General features: G+C 34.4%; 1 protein-coding gene across 1 annotated transcript in view; it reads left to right on the top strand.

Annotated features, from left to right (window-relative positions):
* Positions 1-17,193, top strand: part of LOC111502089 (uncharacterized) — a 595,228-nt gene that overhangs the window by 283,248 nt on the left and 294,787 nt on the right. Inside the window, exon 3 of the mRNA XM_074179786.1 lies at positions 721-768. Within this exon, the coding sequence (XP_074035887.1) occupies positions 721-768 (48 nt within the window). The remainder of the gene's footprint in view (positions 1-720; positions 769-17,193) is intronic.

Genomic DNA, 17,193 nt, shown 5'->3' with positions numbered 1-17,193 from the left:
TAATTCAGTGACTTGTCTTATTGTATTGACATGTGATATTTTTATGAATTTCACATCTCGACACGGCCAACCTCAACAACAGCAAGTTTCCAACCCTGTCTTGTGAATTTTCAAATTTCATTACTGGTATAGAAACATTTTGTACCTCTTTTCTAGAGATGATAATGAAATTCATCGAAATATTGAAATTACTCGATTTCTGTTAACAATTGTTCCCATTATACAATAATTGAATACTAACTATTCACACAATATTATGAGAATAGTAACCACCAGTGATCAAAGTACCCACTACTCATTAACATTGTGATTTGTTATACAGTACAAATCCAATTGAATACAAACATTTACCGCAGAATATGGTTTACATGAAACGGTCAATTTTGAACATAATTGCGATTCTCAACAAGAACATTATTTGTCCAATTTGCCACCTAGTGTTGTAACTTCAATTCAAATGCACGCTCAACAAAGAATCATACAAATCATAATTAATTTTATTCATTTTGTTAGTCAACAGAAAAAGCTCAATTATATAATTTTTCTACTTCTGAAAATTGTTCATGTGTTCACATTTAATAAATAAGCGGAAAAATATAGCTCCTTCAAAACGAAAAATAATCCTTTTTCGCTCATAAAACTCCAAAAAAAAATCATTTAAAAAAAGCACCTCAGCAAAAAAAACACTCTCTGAAACTCAAAAATTCCAATTTGTTTCAGGTATATCCAGCAATATGATGGATGACATGGGGATTCATGGCAAATCAGGTTAGTTTTGACATACAAATAACTAATTGACGTAATTTCAATAATAAAAGGTTTTGGGAATGTGGAAACATTCTTGGAAAAACCACACTTTTGCCTTTGAATATAATACTTCGCTTGGTTTGGCTAAGAGTGAAAATTTTGTGAGAATCCATAAAGTAGATGAGGCCATGAAATGAAGTATATAGGTATATTACTTGAAAAACATTATTTTGCTGACGGCTTTGAACGGAATTCATTCTTCATATTATGGCGTTTATCATTGAATGGAACGTGTTGTGTCTATAAAAACGATTCAGAATTGAGATTTCATTTTATGAGCTTTCAATGGAAATCAAATTTAAAATTCCACACAATTGTCTGTTTCAATCCATTGATTTCAAATTTTTTTTGTAGCGTACTCGTGGCTTCGTATAGGTACCGAAAGTAAATGAATAATTTGCTACTTTTCTGAAAATATGTTTCCTTTTTGACATATGAAAACGAAATTTTCGCTCATGTTTCTCATGGTTTGATCACACTAGAAAAATACAACCAGTATCACGTGATCCACCCGAGTTGCCGGGGACCTTCAACCGCTCCTAGGATGAGATCCTCAGCCAACGCTTTCAGTGCTGCAGTATCGAAGGATTCGACGGTCCCACGGGCATCGAATTAGTTATAATAAACGGTCGGAAATTGATATTGTATTCATTTTGTTTGTTGTTGTTGTTATTAGTGTTTTCAGTTTTTGTTGTTGCTATTGTTGTCTGTTCAATTATCAAGTGATTAGAAAATGGAAGATGTAAAAAAGACTTCATTGAAGAAGTCAGGAAATATTTACTGCTTCAATGATCGCAAAAACAAGGCCTACAATATTGTATTATAAATTCACATTATTTATATTTTGAACCTTGTAAGAGTACAGTCAGAATAAACCTCATCTTTTCTACAATACACCTTGCAAGTCACTTATCTTTTCAATTATTCATACTCACGATAAAATAATCGAGGTTCAAAACAAAAACACCTCTTTTAGGTGTTATTTCACATGAGTATTCATTTGCAACACATTATATTGTATTTATCAATACATAGAAGAAAATTATTCAAGATAAGAGAGAAAGAAAATGAAACAAAAAAATACACATTTAAAACTGTGGCGAACATTTTTCCAAACGGCAAACGGCGGAATTTTTTGCTCGGGCTGGCCGGACGGCGATATCAACAAATGTGTGGACCGCATGTTTCAAGGGTTGGGCTCTTGAGTCGGTGGAATCGCCGCACGGAATAAGTAACTTACCACAAAATCTTCTATAATATCCTTGAATTTTGTTTTTATATAAGCGCACGCCTTTGGTAAAAAGAAATCGGCTCCTCGCTTCGTTTTCAGGTCACCGAGACCTTTTCGAATTTATGAATGAAAGTAGTGGGAGCTGACTTACTGGTTGATTTTTACTACGGTTTGATCACCACCAACTTTTTCACTATCAGAATAAACACCTAATAGAGAGACCATCAGCAGTTGGCGGTTTTTCGGGATAAACCAGATGTTCACGTCTTTTTTCTATGGCTTCTTTGCTTTGCTTAGTTGTTTTCACATATGAGAAATTTATAATCCATCCATTCATTTTCATTTCACTAACAATTTTCGTTAGATAATTAAAGTAGTTTTTATGTAGACTACACGTGGCTTCATGACATATAGGTACCGAGACTGAACAAATAATTTGCTGCCTTCCTGAAAATATCTTTCCTTTTTGACATATTGAAACAGAATTTTCGAACATGTTTCTCATAGTTTGATCACCACCAGCTTCATCACTATCAGAATAAGCCCCAATAGAGAAAGACGATCAGCAGATGGTGGTTTTTTGGTATTAGAAATTCCCCGGAGCATAGGGCAACGTGTCTCGTCAATACCGTAAGAGTCCTGTAGGTGGTAATAAGCCCTCTAAGGACCATGTGATATTGATGGATATGGGCCGCATTAGGGTCTTAAACGCTCCGCGACAGGCCCCGCACTTTGTGTCAGGAACCTCTATATCCATCAAGCGAATGCGGTAGACTAAGGTGTTGAAGACAGGCCATCATGAACTCCTCAGTTTCTAACTTCAGCCCACTCGACCTCAGAAAAGCGAAAGTCAGGCACTTTGATGAGCCAAGGTCTTCAAAGTTGTTGAAGATGACCTCGTGCATTCCAGCTCGGTGACAGAGTTGTGATCACCCCGTTCAGGGTCGAAAACTAACAGCTACTTGGGCAGCTGCCCTAAAGAGCTGCCCTAAAGAGAAATACTCATTTTCTTCTATAAAAACCTATGGTGAATTTTATGTTCTGCTACATTTCTGAATGAGAAAGAATGATATCTGTGTTGAACTTCTATATAGTGTTTTCCTTTCACTTTGATCAAATATTTCAGTGCATATTCCATTAGTAGCTAGAAGAGGATTTGTTCTACGTCTAATGTGGTTTCCACCACGCACTCCTTTGATGTAACGATAGTATCCGATTCTAAATCCCAACGAGAGCGGATCTGAAGACTTAAGAAGATTTCGAAAGGTGGGTAGATATATCAGAGTAGACCTGAGATTTAGATTTCAGTTCAAAAGCGTAATATTGCCGTTCAAGATCTGATATAGAGGTTTGCGCTGAATGAACGATATAATAGAAATTTCAATTATTTCACGAATCAGGAATGATTTCTATGCAACTTACACCTGCGATGTGAAATTATATATGTTTGAATGAAAACAACAGGAGCAGTGGTGTATTGTTTATTATTTGAGGCAGAACTATGAATATCAGGTCTTTTGTTAGCTGCTGAGTGGAAAAGGAAAACGTTTGAAAAAGTGAAACTCGACTACAGAAACAATGGAAATGAATGGAATAAACTGAAAAGTTCATTTCATTTCACTTCGAGTGAATTATTCACAAACCTAGAATTTTCCAAAGGTGTCGCTTCTCTTAACAGCTTTCCATTCTTTTTATAATAGGGTAATGCTTATCAATAAGGAACCAACCGACCTTTTTGTGAAAATGAGTTTATAGCACTATACCACAAATATGTACTCTCGGGTCATGTTTCTGAACTAAACCAAGTGCCAGATGTGTAACAGCGCTTGAAAAATGACCTTGCACAGGAACCTAAGCGGATCATTGCAGATACAGAATAAATCAGAAAGGACCTGAACGCTTGGTTCCGATTAGATATTCAACGAAACGAGTAGCAATGTCGCTTATACTCTTCGTGACTTGGTTCTCTTCTGATTATTGTTCACTTCCTAGTTATACTGTCGGTCAGTTTTGTTCATAATCGTCCATTTTTTCACGTTTGCATTGGTCTGGGGTTTTCAATAATATATTCAGTAATCACCGATCTATAGTAGGTGAATGATCATTATCATTAACGGCTACCAGTGTTTTATAGACAGTGTATTGACGGTATATTTTGATCAGAAGTCATGAATCGCGGAAGACAATTGGTACAAATATCATTCGATTCTGAGGCAGGAATAAAAGTTGAATCTGTACTGAAGAAGTTTATTGAAAATCATCTCAATCCAAACACAAAAACGCTGATAATATGGTCAGATAGTTGCGGAGGACAGAATCGCAATATTAAGATATTTTCAATGATGAAAACAATTTTCAGCAATTATCGAACTTTAGAAACAGTTCATCTCAAGTATCTAGTACCGGGCCAAAACTTTCTACCAAATGATTCAGATTTTTCGTTCATTGAAAAAGCTATAATGATGAATCAAAGGATTTATGAAAGCAATGATTATATAAACATAATGAAGCATTGCCGACATGAAAAACTATTGACTGTAACTGAAATGAGGAAAGAAGACTTTTTGTAATGAGAACTTTATGGAGGGCCAACAATTCATTCGATCCAAATGAGTTTAGTCATAATTCCAAAAATGTTTTCAGAACAAACATTCACTACTTGTCACTATTGTATTCAATGACTTAGCCTACCAAAAAAAAACAAAAGATTGTACAGGTGTTCAGATACTTATATGAAGGAAGAAATGGATAGTGACGACATTGCGACAGATCAATTTCAGATAAAAACGTCTAGTACATCAAATATCTCGAAAGTCAATCAACAACATTTACATATTTCACATTCTAACATCTCAAGAAAGCTTATTGGAAAAAAAATTCAATTGATTTCTTACAATTCTGAAAAGGTAGATTTCTGCCTTCGGAACATTGAGATACTATCTGACGATAAAAAACTTTCATTTTCTTAAAAAAATCGACTATTGTGCAACACTCTGAAGAAATTTCAATCTTCGCTAATGTGAATACGATAAACCAAGTATTATCTGGTGTTATTAAAATACGATCTCCTTCACTATTCCAAATGACACTTCCTGAAACTTTCCTTAACGTATATAAAGTTTGCGTATGAAACATAATTCACATATATGACATTCAAACAGCTCACGAATGTTAGTTACAAGATATGGTACGTAAGTGTTTTTAACGGCATCGTAATAAAAATGATATATTTTCCTGACTCCACTTCTCCAACCATTAAAGTTGTTACACACCGTCTGATGCTATGATTTACAAGGACAATTACCTCATAAATGGGTGTTTCTGCAAGGTATCATACGTCTACTACTTTGGTAGGACTCGGAGGATGTTTAATAAAGTCCATTACGAAAGTAATATTCGCATTTGTTAAATAGGGTGCCATAAAAAGACAAATAGAAATCAAGATTCAAAATGCGTTATTTCATTTCATTCAATTTTCTGAACTCCTTCTGCAACTCGATCATACACGATCAATTTTATGGAAGCGATATTCTTCACACAATAAAGGTTGAGCTCATTGCTCAACAGTTCAATGAAGTATCAGTTTAAATTATATACTCAGGAAGGATGAATCTACCAGGCGTGTTTGCGTCTGCTTTAGTCATAAAAAAAGATGAAGGAAGAGACAAAGAACATAGTAAATTGATATGAATACATTTCATTGCACTATAAGCTAATATAGCCGTCACACAAGTTGATAATATTGACGCTGACACAATGTATTGTTAGCCCGTCGATGTACACATAACAGATGTTATTTCCTGCAATATCATTGAGTTCATTATTTTGATGACTGGTCACCAGTGTAACAATCCGGTACTTGTAACTTTATGTGCTGATCCCACCTATCGTCACCAATTTTAGTAGCTGAACTTATATGTATAAAATCCCACCGTCACCACTGTAATACTACGTCATTTTTCGGTTTATCAACACTCGTAACAATATCATTTATCTTCCTCTATCTGTTATTGAATTGAAGAAAAATATGATTGAGCTTAAACCTTCTGTGCTCTCTTTCTATTGCCGTGTTTTGTTTGTCAAATTAATTTGGCAGCTGCTGTCACATGATGCAAATTTTGAATAATTAGGCAATGCCGAAAGTATCTTGAGTTCGGTCTCCTGCAAGAAGCAGAGGTCTTCAGTTGCACTTGCTAGATTTTGGAATAGAAGCCGGCTTCAAAACTAAACTACTATAATCTATAATAAAGAAAATCAAAGAGAAATGATACGATAAAGAAACAGAAACCAAAAAAGAACAAATATCAATTAACAAATTTCAGAAAAAAAACTCAAATTTAGTGCCATCGCCGTAAATTTCTACCAAGTACGGAAGTGACTGTAATACTTTCGGATCGCTACCTAACCATGAGTCAATTATTATATCCACTCTGTATACTGCAGAGTGCAACCGACTGTTGGTGTAGACCGGAAGTCACAGCATTCTGGAAATGACCTCTGACTGTATGCCTCTAACTGTCAACTAGGAACTGCCTTATAAAGTATAGTTCCCGACTAGATAAGACTAGATCCTTCGGGATAATGAAATATTGCGAGCAGATAGTTGTTGGTTCACAGATGGATCAAAAGTACCTTCCGGTTCTGGTGCAGTCGCAGACCCAGAAGAGAGAGTTATCAACCTGTCTAGGAACCTATGCGACTGTATTTCAAGCGGAAATGTATGCCATTGAATTGTGTTCAGAGAGATTGGAAGAATCAAACCTCATAATAATAATATAATAAAAATATTCTCGCACAGTCAAGCAGTGTTGGAAGTTCGTGGCTCCTACCCAGCAACGTCTAAATTGGTAGCAAAATTGCCAAAAACAACTCTTTTCGATAGGAAGACTCAACAGATTGTCTCAATCAATCAATCAATCAATCAATATGCTTTATTGTCGAAAGATTAGTATCTCATTGACAAAGTCTTGTGAAAAAATCAAATGAATGTCATAAAATATAAAAAATACAAAATACAATACATGACATAAAATATAAGAAACACAAACATAGCAATTTCACAAATGAAACATACCTGACATAAAATATAACAAATACAGACAGCAATTTCACAAATAAAACATTAAGAAGACAGGTGAGTTTAGGTGAACATTATAGGTTATCATGGTAGAATTCATGGATCGAATAATAAGCTTTGTTGATCAAAAGATCTTTAACTATACTTCGGAATATTTTGATATCTGTGCTATTTTTATAATGGTAGGAAAGTGATTATATGCTTCAATACTTTCATAAATCAGAGAATGATGAGTCAAGGTAAATTTTGGAATAGGTAAGTGAAGCATATGGTTCTGTCTGGTGTTGTGACAATTTGTTTCGGGAGTGTACATGCTAGTTTCATTTTTATGAATTGAGTATACTGTTTCCATTATGTATAAACAGGTGACAGTTAATATTTTGTGGCTGATGAATGAATGCAGTTATCTCTCGGCTTAGACTTTGTAAGGTATCTCAAAGACCTCTTCTGTAGCTTAAATATCATATTCTGTAACTGTGAACTATAATGGCCTCAGAAAGCTATTCCATAGCGAATATGAGATTCGATCAGTGCAAACTAAGCCATTCTAGTTGTAGTGTACCCTAGTTCATTTGATATCACTCTAATAGCAAAACATCCACTAGATACTTCTTCACTCAGATGGAATACACGTTCTTTAAAATTCAATTCATTATCTATGTGAATGCCTAGGAATTAAGTGTGCTGTATGTTTTCTATGTTGTGGTTATCCAAATCTGAATCGTCTAATATACATTTGAAAGTAACTAGTTTTGTTCTGTTTAGGTTGAAGCACAAGGAGTTTGCGTTATACCAGGCTTAAATTTGTTGAAAATCTATTTTTATCGTATTTGATAGATGATTAATTCCTTCATTACTCCATATGATAGTGGTTGTTAATGGTTATTAGGTCATTTAAGTATATTAAAAATAACACTGGTCCTAAAACAGACCCCTAAGGTACTCCATGTTTTATGTCACTGAGATCAGACTGCCCACTTGATGTTTTCACCACCTGTCGACGTCCTGTCAAATATGAACCAAACCAGTTCCAATTTGTTCCCCTTATCCCTTAATGGCTGAGCTTCCGCATTGTCTTATGAACAACGCATTCGAAAGCTTTCGAAAAATCACAAAACACGACTGCAACAGCCTTGCTATCATTTATGCTAGAGTATGCATTTTCTAGAAAGGAAAAAATGGCATCTGCAGTATTTTTCGAACTTTGAAAACCGAACTGAAGGCTAGATAGCACATAGTTCATGGATAAGAAGGACATTAGTCTTTCTTTCACTGATCTTTCAATAATTTTCGATAGGGTCGATAATAAAGAAATGGGCCTGAAATTTCAAGGGTCTTCCAAATCTCTGCCCATATTTAATGGAATAACCATAGCTGTTTTTAAACATGTGGGAAATATACCATACCTGAATGATTTATTAATGCATTCAACCATGCACTTAGAGGTATATTTTCAAATATTCTTACAGACATTCCATCCATACCCGCCGAATTTTTATTTTTGATTTCATCGAGTATCTGTATAAGCTCATGTAAATCCGTATCTGTAAGAATACAATTTTCAATAACATTTACATTTTTAAGGTATTCCAAGGGGTCACAACTGGCTTTTATGTTCTCTTTCAGTTTTTCACGAATAGAGCAATAGAAATCATTGAGTTCTTTTGGAGCTAGGTAATGGTTCTTAATCATATAGCATACTATTCAAGTTGATTATTCCACAACATTCTCTGAATTTATTGTAGTTCTTTCTGCTATAAATTCTACCAAATCTATGATCACAAGAGTGTTTGATTTTCATAAGTATTTTCACATACAAAGCCTCATGGTCTGAAAGACCGGAGGAAATGACCGAACACAGAACATTCGCTTCATCTAAATTTCAGCAGGCATAATCAATAGTAGTGGATGAATGTTGCGAAATTCTGGTAGGCTCTGTTACATGCATTTTTATGTTAGATGATAAAAATAGATTAGTCAAAGCCAATGTCACTGCTGATTCCTTATCTTCAAAGTCAATATTCAGTTCACCAGTTACAAGAATATGTGCGTGAATGGGTATTTCAGAAAAAAGAGTTTCTAGTCGATCTATAAAAATGGGCCTATTTGAGTTAGGTGGCCTATAAACTCCTATGATATACAAATGGTTCGTTTTATTGTATACCATAGCCATAGAGAAATCAAATTCATTTTCTACTAACATTCCATTATATTGATCAACATTAGCGAAGTCATTGACATTATTATTTTTCAGTACAATCATCGTACCTCCATGCCCCGTATTGGAACGACAATATTTATATAAAATGGAGTAATATGCAATTTTTTTTCTGGTCTGATTTCCTGGCCATACTGGCCTTCATTGGACAGTAATCAATATTTTTGAAGAAGGGTATCAGTTCCAGAACAATACATTTGGAATCTGATGAAGATCAAAATAGAAAATGAATAAAACATTAAAAATACTGGAGATATTTGGATCCGTTAGTTAAAATAAAAATATTGATAATTTAAAAAAAATAACTGTGAATGGAATTGAAAACCATAAGGTTAATTTGTAAAGACAACAAATCATCATGACCTTGAATGGAAATTGTGAAAATGTGGAACAATATGTGATGAATGACAATTGAAAAAAATGAAAAATTTGAAATGGAAATGGAAAACTGAAAATGAAAGAAAAATTATCAACCAATTTTTTTCAATTCATTCTTTATTGGTATTTCCCATTCTATTTGTATTTTTATTGTCGTTGTTTGCATATAATAGACATGTCACTTTTTGTTCAACTCATTTGTTGAATAATTTCCATTTGAGGTTACAAAATTTGATCATTTGTGAATAGATCTGGCCGATACATGATGAGAATTCATATCAAAACTCATAAATATAGTTTATTGTATGATTTTTACTATAAAAGGTTTCACGAAAACGGCGACACGTGTTTCGCTATTCAATGACTTTCTCAAGCTTGTATAGCGGAACACGTTTCGCGTTTTTTGTAAAACCTCTTATAGTGAAAAGCATACAGTAAACTGTTTTAATGAGTTTTCATAATTTGTTACCTCTTAGACCAATTGTTTCATAAATTTTCACTGATTTTCGATATCACTTTCTGTCTCATAATTTTTTTATTATTTTCATTTTTTCATCCATATTTCTTTCATAGACACTGGGAATCCGAACCTTCAACATTGTTAACCACACATATTCAAACGGATGAAATTATAAATCAACGTTTGGAGAAACTCGACCACAAGCTGCAGATCAAATTTCAGTTTCCCAACTGAATCTATATCACTCCCAAAGTTCCATTCAAGCGAACCTTACTGAAATCGATTGGAAGTATATGCGCAACTTATTCAAAGTCCTCAATTACATTCAAAGACATGGTTTGAAAACGTAAGTTTCCAGCAAAATGTGAGCGAAAGAAATCGCTTCATTACGCAAGATTCCATCTCGACCGATGAGATGGAAATGGACCACGTGTTTCCATCTGTTGAAATGGAAAAGGGAAATATGTGTGCTAGCGGTCTTACCGGTCAACTGATATAAGTGTTTGATTTCCCTGCCAAGTTTTTCCTATTCAATTTATTCCAACAGAATAAACATGACCTGTTGATTTTTCTACATTCTCATAGTTTTGAATGGTATTTGTGAATATTTGGAATAATGTTGATGATATAAAGGGTGTAACATGAGTACGTTGAAATATCCAAGTGACGTATTCCTGAGATAATTAAAAAAAAGGTCTACATAAACTTGTGTTTGTAAATGCTTCGTTTCGTAGGTACAAGGTATTGAAATTGAGTTTTTCCTTCGTTTCTCAAAAATAACTTTTGCAAAAAATTTGTTATTAGCATGAAAATTGGCACCCGGTGTTTTTTAAACGTTTTGTATTAATTTCCATGTATTAACTAGAAGGCGCTACGTATGCTGTCATTATTTTTCTCAAATTTGACAGAAAATCTTTGGTACTCAGCTCCTAGAACACTGAGTGAAGTTGCTGAGAACATCACAAAAACTAAGTATGTGGTGGATCTCGACAAAGTAAACAACTTTTTCTAGTGAAAATCATTCGTTTACAAGATATAAATTTTTGAAATTTTTCCCCGTTTTCTACCTGTGATACGATGTAGAAGAAAACTTCACGGATTTACGAAATAGTTGTGAGGATTGCGATAGAAAAAGTACGTCGCGCAAATTAAGCGGACCACAATAACTTTCTACAAAATGGTTCCATAGACAAGAAAAGTCCAGTGTTTATTTATTTATTCATTCAAAATTCGGGATACAAACAAGTAAATACCCATAGAAGCATCCACTGATAGTGGTGTTTACAGAGATACACGGTGTCCACAAATATTTAAAAAAAGTAAAATTGATGAATTAATAAATTTTGTACATTCTAACCAATTATTTATTATTTTTGCTATCAGTTGAATATTCTTTTCATAGTCATTTCAAAGGAATTCAACGTGATAGGGAAAACATTAATGTTACTGAAATATTTGTTGACAAAATCACACATTCTAGTTATTGGAGAGTTTTTGCCCAGATATTTGTTGAAATTCGATCTGGCAAGTTATTTTATTTTTCTAGTGTTCATATCAGGAACGCAATAAAAAATCATTGATAGTAGGTTGGGTGAGTCATAACAGTTTGTTATAATTTTATAAATAAAAACTAAGTCGGTTAATATTCTTCGTTGTTCTAGAAGCTGTTTTTTGTAGTGATATCGAATTTCACTAATGTCAAGTGTTACATAAGTCTTCGTTATTTTGAAATGCTATAACCTTACAAATCTGTTCTGGAGTCTTTCTAATCGTAATTTATGTGTATCATAATGTGGGCTCCATATGACGCTTCCGAAATTAAGTTTACTATGAACAAATGCATAGTAAATATATTTGATTGCTCCCTCGTTGTTGAAGTTTTTGCGTATTCTGCAGAAAAATCCCGAGGTTTTGCTGCAGGAATTTATTACATAATCCAAATGGGGATTGAAAGTTATTTTTGTATCAAAATAGATTCCAAGATCTTCAATATGGTCTACTCTGTTAATAATATTATTGCCCAGAGAGTATTGAAAATGTAACGGTATGTTATTTCTGCGAAAGGATATACATGCATATTCATTATTATTTTTTTATTTATTCTCATACAGGTGTAACCTAATTACATGAGAAAATCGTTATATATGTATCGTACATTCATAGCCAGTATACAATAAAAGAAACTAAAGCTATTCATATGTAATAAGAAAAAATTAAAAAAGTAACTAATCCAAAAATATGAAAAAGAACCTTAATATATAATTTTTCAACCCAGTAAAAAATTCTCTAGGGGTTGGACAAAGCTGAGTTCGGACATTAATAGTGTTTTATTTGTGACTTTCAGCATCGTTACGATTGGGGTACCTTGACTAATGACTAATGGTATTTCAAAAAAAGGGTTGATCGTGTAATTTTAATAGGGTTTCTTCGGTTCATCAAACTACGTAACTTGGGACAGTTGAGATAATTATTATAAATTTTGTAACATATTGCGATTATTATGTATAATCTTCTATTCTCTAAACTCGAGATTTCAAATTCTTTCCTGAGGTTTTATATTAGGTTTTAATTTATCGAGGTAACAGTATTCTAAAAAAGCATTGTGGAATTCCTGAATCTTTGAACAATCTCGAATCGTCGTTACTTTTCAGAAGATTTTCAAGTCATCAGCATATAATAGTACTTGTGAATGCTTGAAGCAATCTTTCCAATCATTTATAAATACTAGAAACATTAACGGACCCAGATATGAACCTTGAGGGACTCCCGAGGTTACCACTAATGGAGCAGATCTGTATCCATTTACGCTCACCAGCTGTTAGCTGTGTGTTGCACAACATGCCATAGAGAACGGCAATAAAATAACTGAGGAATTCTTGAAATTTTGAGACCGGTATATGACCGCACTCTCACGTAATCACAGCTAGAAAAAAAAAATTAAATATTAGGTAAATAGCAGATGATGAAAACCATGTTGGTCTCAGAAGAACACGCCCTGAACTAGAAATGGCGGTAGTTGTTTGAAAACTATCACTGTATTAGAAAGTACACAATCTATAAAACATATTTTTCAAGTTCAAGACGCTGCGTTGTTCAATATCTGTTTGACAGCCATTGATAGCGTACGTATTTGGTGAATTTGTGGAAATGGAGAAAATTGATCATCGTTATGTGGCACAATACTTTTATTTGGAAGGCCTCAGCCGAACCAACATAAAATTTGAACTGAATTCTACTCTGGGTGAATCTACCCTCGTTCACAATAGTGAAATATTGGGAAGCAGACTTCAAAAGAGGTCCTATGAGCTGACAAGGTAAGATGACGAGTCCAGAAACGGTGAAGAAAATCCACAAAGCCGTACTGAATTATCATCGACTGAAAGTGCGCTAACAGGCTCAGTAGGTATTTCAAAAAGTGTGATAGATCGTATATTATTTCGAAATTTATACATGAGAAAGCTGTGTGCAAGATTGGTGACGCGTCTGCTCACCCTATAACAAAAACAATGTCTTGAAGATTTTTCAATTGAGTGTTTATCGAAGTTTCACAGCATCAAAGCAGTATTCTTGCGTTGTTTCACGACCATGGATGAAACATGAGTCCATCACTTCAAACCTGAGACGAAAGAATAGTCAAAACATTGGACCTAAAATGGAGAGACGGCTCCGAAGGAGGCGAAGACCGTTTTATATGCAGTATTATGTGAACTAATTGCAAAGTGTTGTTTCATCAACACAATGCACCAGCTTACAAATCCATTATCTCAATGACCAAAATCAACGAATAGAAGTTTGAATTATTATCTCACGCAACCTTTTCTCCAGATTCAGCCTCCTCGGATAATTGTCTGTGCCTGAACAAGAAAAAATAGCTCAGTTTCCGAAAATTTTCCAACGATGTAGAAATTATGTCGGCAGTTAATGGCTATTCTGAGGAGAAAGACAGTTCTCATTATAAAAACGAACTTGTTGCACGTCGCTGGGAAAAGTGTATAGAGCTGTAAGGAGACTATGTTGGAAAAATATATTTTTTTTCCAAAATTTTTATGTTTTCTGTTAAGAATATTGAGTTTTTCTAACTTATTTTCAATTAATTGCTTTAGTTTTAGGCTTAAATATTGAGTCAAAAATAACTAACCAGTTATAACCACTTATAACCAAAAGTAACATTTTTTATTTTCTTCCTCTCTTTTTCCATTTTTGTTTACACACTATTACCAACATAAATTTTTGTCTGGACATTGCCAACTAATAATATTTTAACATTTTCTGAGTTGGGTCGGGTACTTCTGACAACACCCTCGTATGACATATAATATATATTTATTGCCTTCAATGGAAGGCTTTGCAGATGGATAAAATTAGTTACGTGAGTCTGCATATGTAAATTGAACCTTTTCACAAAATGTAACCAAACAAATCGGTCCTTCACTTACTCAAACCATGAAAATTGGCATTTCATTATTTCGGTCTTCCATTGTCTGAAATGACATAAATTCATTTGAAATCTCTGAAGAGAATCTGTAAAAAAATTGAGAAAAGATTAGTTGGAAAATAACAAATATATCAAGCAGAGAAACTGAAATTACAATGAAATTCAAAAAAAAGAACTTTTAACACGAGATTAAATTATAAAATTTATACCAAGAAATGAAAAAATCAAAATTCAAAAGATTCCAAACCAAATTACTACACGACGTTGCGATTGTTAGTATCCACAATCATTTTCGGTTGATAACTGGACTTATTCCTTCGAGATCTGACAATTCATAAGTCATTCGAGTGCTTTCTTCTATCCACTCTTCCCTCTCTCCGCTTCATCGGTTTCAGCGGGTGATGACCGTTTGGCGGGAGTTGGTCGTGTTCCGCTTAATTGGAGGTTTCCATGTGTTGCGTATCTCTACGCTAGCTTTGCTAAATGCGTTATCGGATAACATATATGCTTCTTTGAATTTTCTCCTAAACCAGTGTTTCTTCTTGTGGATGATTTCAGCTTGAGCCCACTTGATGTTATGTTGATGAGTCTAAACATGCTCCGCTATTTTTTATTCGCTGGTTTCTCCTCGCTGTGTGTGTTTCTTGTGCTCGACAATGCAAACTTTCAATGGCCGTTAAGTTTCACCGATGTATGGTTCTCCGCACTCGCAGGGTATCCGGTAAATGTAATTCTCAGAATCGCAGTCCGCGTTGGGTGGGCCTGGTTTTCATGAGGCTGCTACGGATGGTGTTCCCAGATCCGAAGCAGGTTCTGATGTTATACTTGGACCCAATTCTTCTTATCCTTTCCAACAATCCTCTGATATAGGAAAGGACAAGTACTGATTGTGCGGCCTCTCTTCTTTGTGGAGCTCTTGCTGTCTTCCAGCTAAAGCTTATTCCACCATCCCATTGGAGTATTCATTCCGTTGAAGGTCATTTTTGATGATGCCTAGTTCCTTCTCGAAACATTCCTTTGTATTACAGAGGCCGTGCCGAAGGCACGGTGTAGTACAATCTTGATGATTCCTCTCTTAGTTGACTGATGGTGGTTTAGGTTCAGGAGGAAATTCAAGAAAGCCGCATATATTATGTTATCCAACAACGCATTTAGCCAAGCTAGCGTAGGAATACGTAACATAAGGAAATCTCTATTCAAGCAGAAAACGACTAACTCCCGTCAAACGGTCGGCTTCCGCTAAAACCGATGAAGCGGAGAAAGGGAAGAAGGGATAGGTGTAAGCATTCGAATGACATATGAATAGTCAGATCTCGTAGGAATAAGTCCAGTTATCACCCGAAGACTATTGTTGATACTAACGAAACTTGATTTGAAATCTTTTGATTTTTCATGTTTTCATATATTGTTTGTGATTTTTCAATTTCATCTCGTTCTGATAGTTTATTTTTTTTGGAATTTTTGGTTATTGCTTGTATTATATTTCATTTTGATTTATTTTTTTTACTTGATATAATTGTTAATTTTTTATTTTATTTTAAAGATTATTTCAGGAATTTTAAATCAATTCATATAATATTAGACAATGGAAGTCCGAACTAATGACATGCATCACGAAACATCAACCACATTCAAACAAAGTTGGCATTTGAGCTCTATAACTACAGTTCGTATCAATAATGCAATCAAATGAGTAAAAATAAATAAACATCAATAGAGGTTTCAAATTATACTATTATACAACAACATTCAAATACGAATATAGTTACTGTCAGAGTACATCTTCCGAATATGATGAAAAAATGAAGTCGAAAAATATATTATAACCAAAAATATCATCATATTTGTATTATTGCTTTCAACACCTTTTCCTTTTCAAAACTTTGGTACAGAGTTCCAAACCGCAATATTCCTTCAATCAGTAAAGGCAAGTGAAGAAAAACTCAAGGATTTATTCTCCGCGTAGTCAGAGAATCTATCAAGGAATGGATCTCCAAAACGAAAGAAATTCGACCGTGGAATATTATCCGATCCTCCCGAGTCTGCAACGTAATCTCCCAAGATCTATTATCCAAATGAGTCGCAAACAGGGCACATATTGTGTTCTCCCATCCGAATGAAAAAATGCCTTCCGAATGAAAAAGCCATTCTCCGAAGCAGTTCGTTAAGGATATAAACCATCGGGTCTGTTGTTGTGGACCTCGGCACTAAATCTTATCGGATGTGGGATGAAAGGGGATTGTTGCAGGTTGGCAGCCGCCTCATGGGCCCATGTATACGTCACGGTCAATTTAGCGCTGGTCACGTCCGTATCGTTATGGTTAACGATTTTAACCCTTTATCGATAGATTCTGCTTTACTTAGTGAACTCAACGCTGATGCAGATAATTGATGTCATGAACAATTCGATATAGATATCGGAACGACCTAATAGGAACGTAATTGGATGGTTTCGATAACAACGGGATGATTTCGAGACTCGATTACTTATAAGGATTGCTTAACAATGTACCTCTTCATCTTTGTTAGTGGTTAATTGTTGGTTGTTATTGTCTATAACAGACTGTATTGGTTTAAGTGGAATACA

This window comes from Leptinotarsa decemlineata, unplaced genomic scaffold, assembly GCF_025532065.1.
Source record: "Leptinotarsa decemlineata unplaced genomic scaffold, Ldec_3_MD MMD2_tig00026282_RagTag_RagTag, whole genome shotgun sequence".
In the NCBI taxonomy this organism is placed as follows: Eukaryota; Metazoa; Arthropoda; class Insecta; order Coleoptera; family Chrysomelidae; genus Leptinotarsa; species Leptinotarsa decemlineata.
This window is presented reverse-complemented; position numbering and strand designations above follow the sequence as displayed.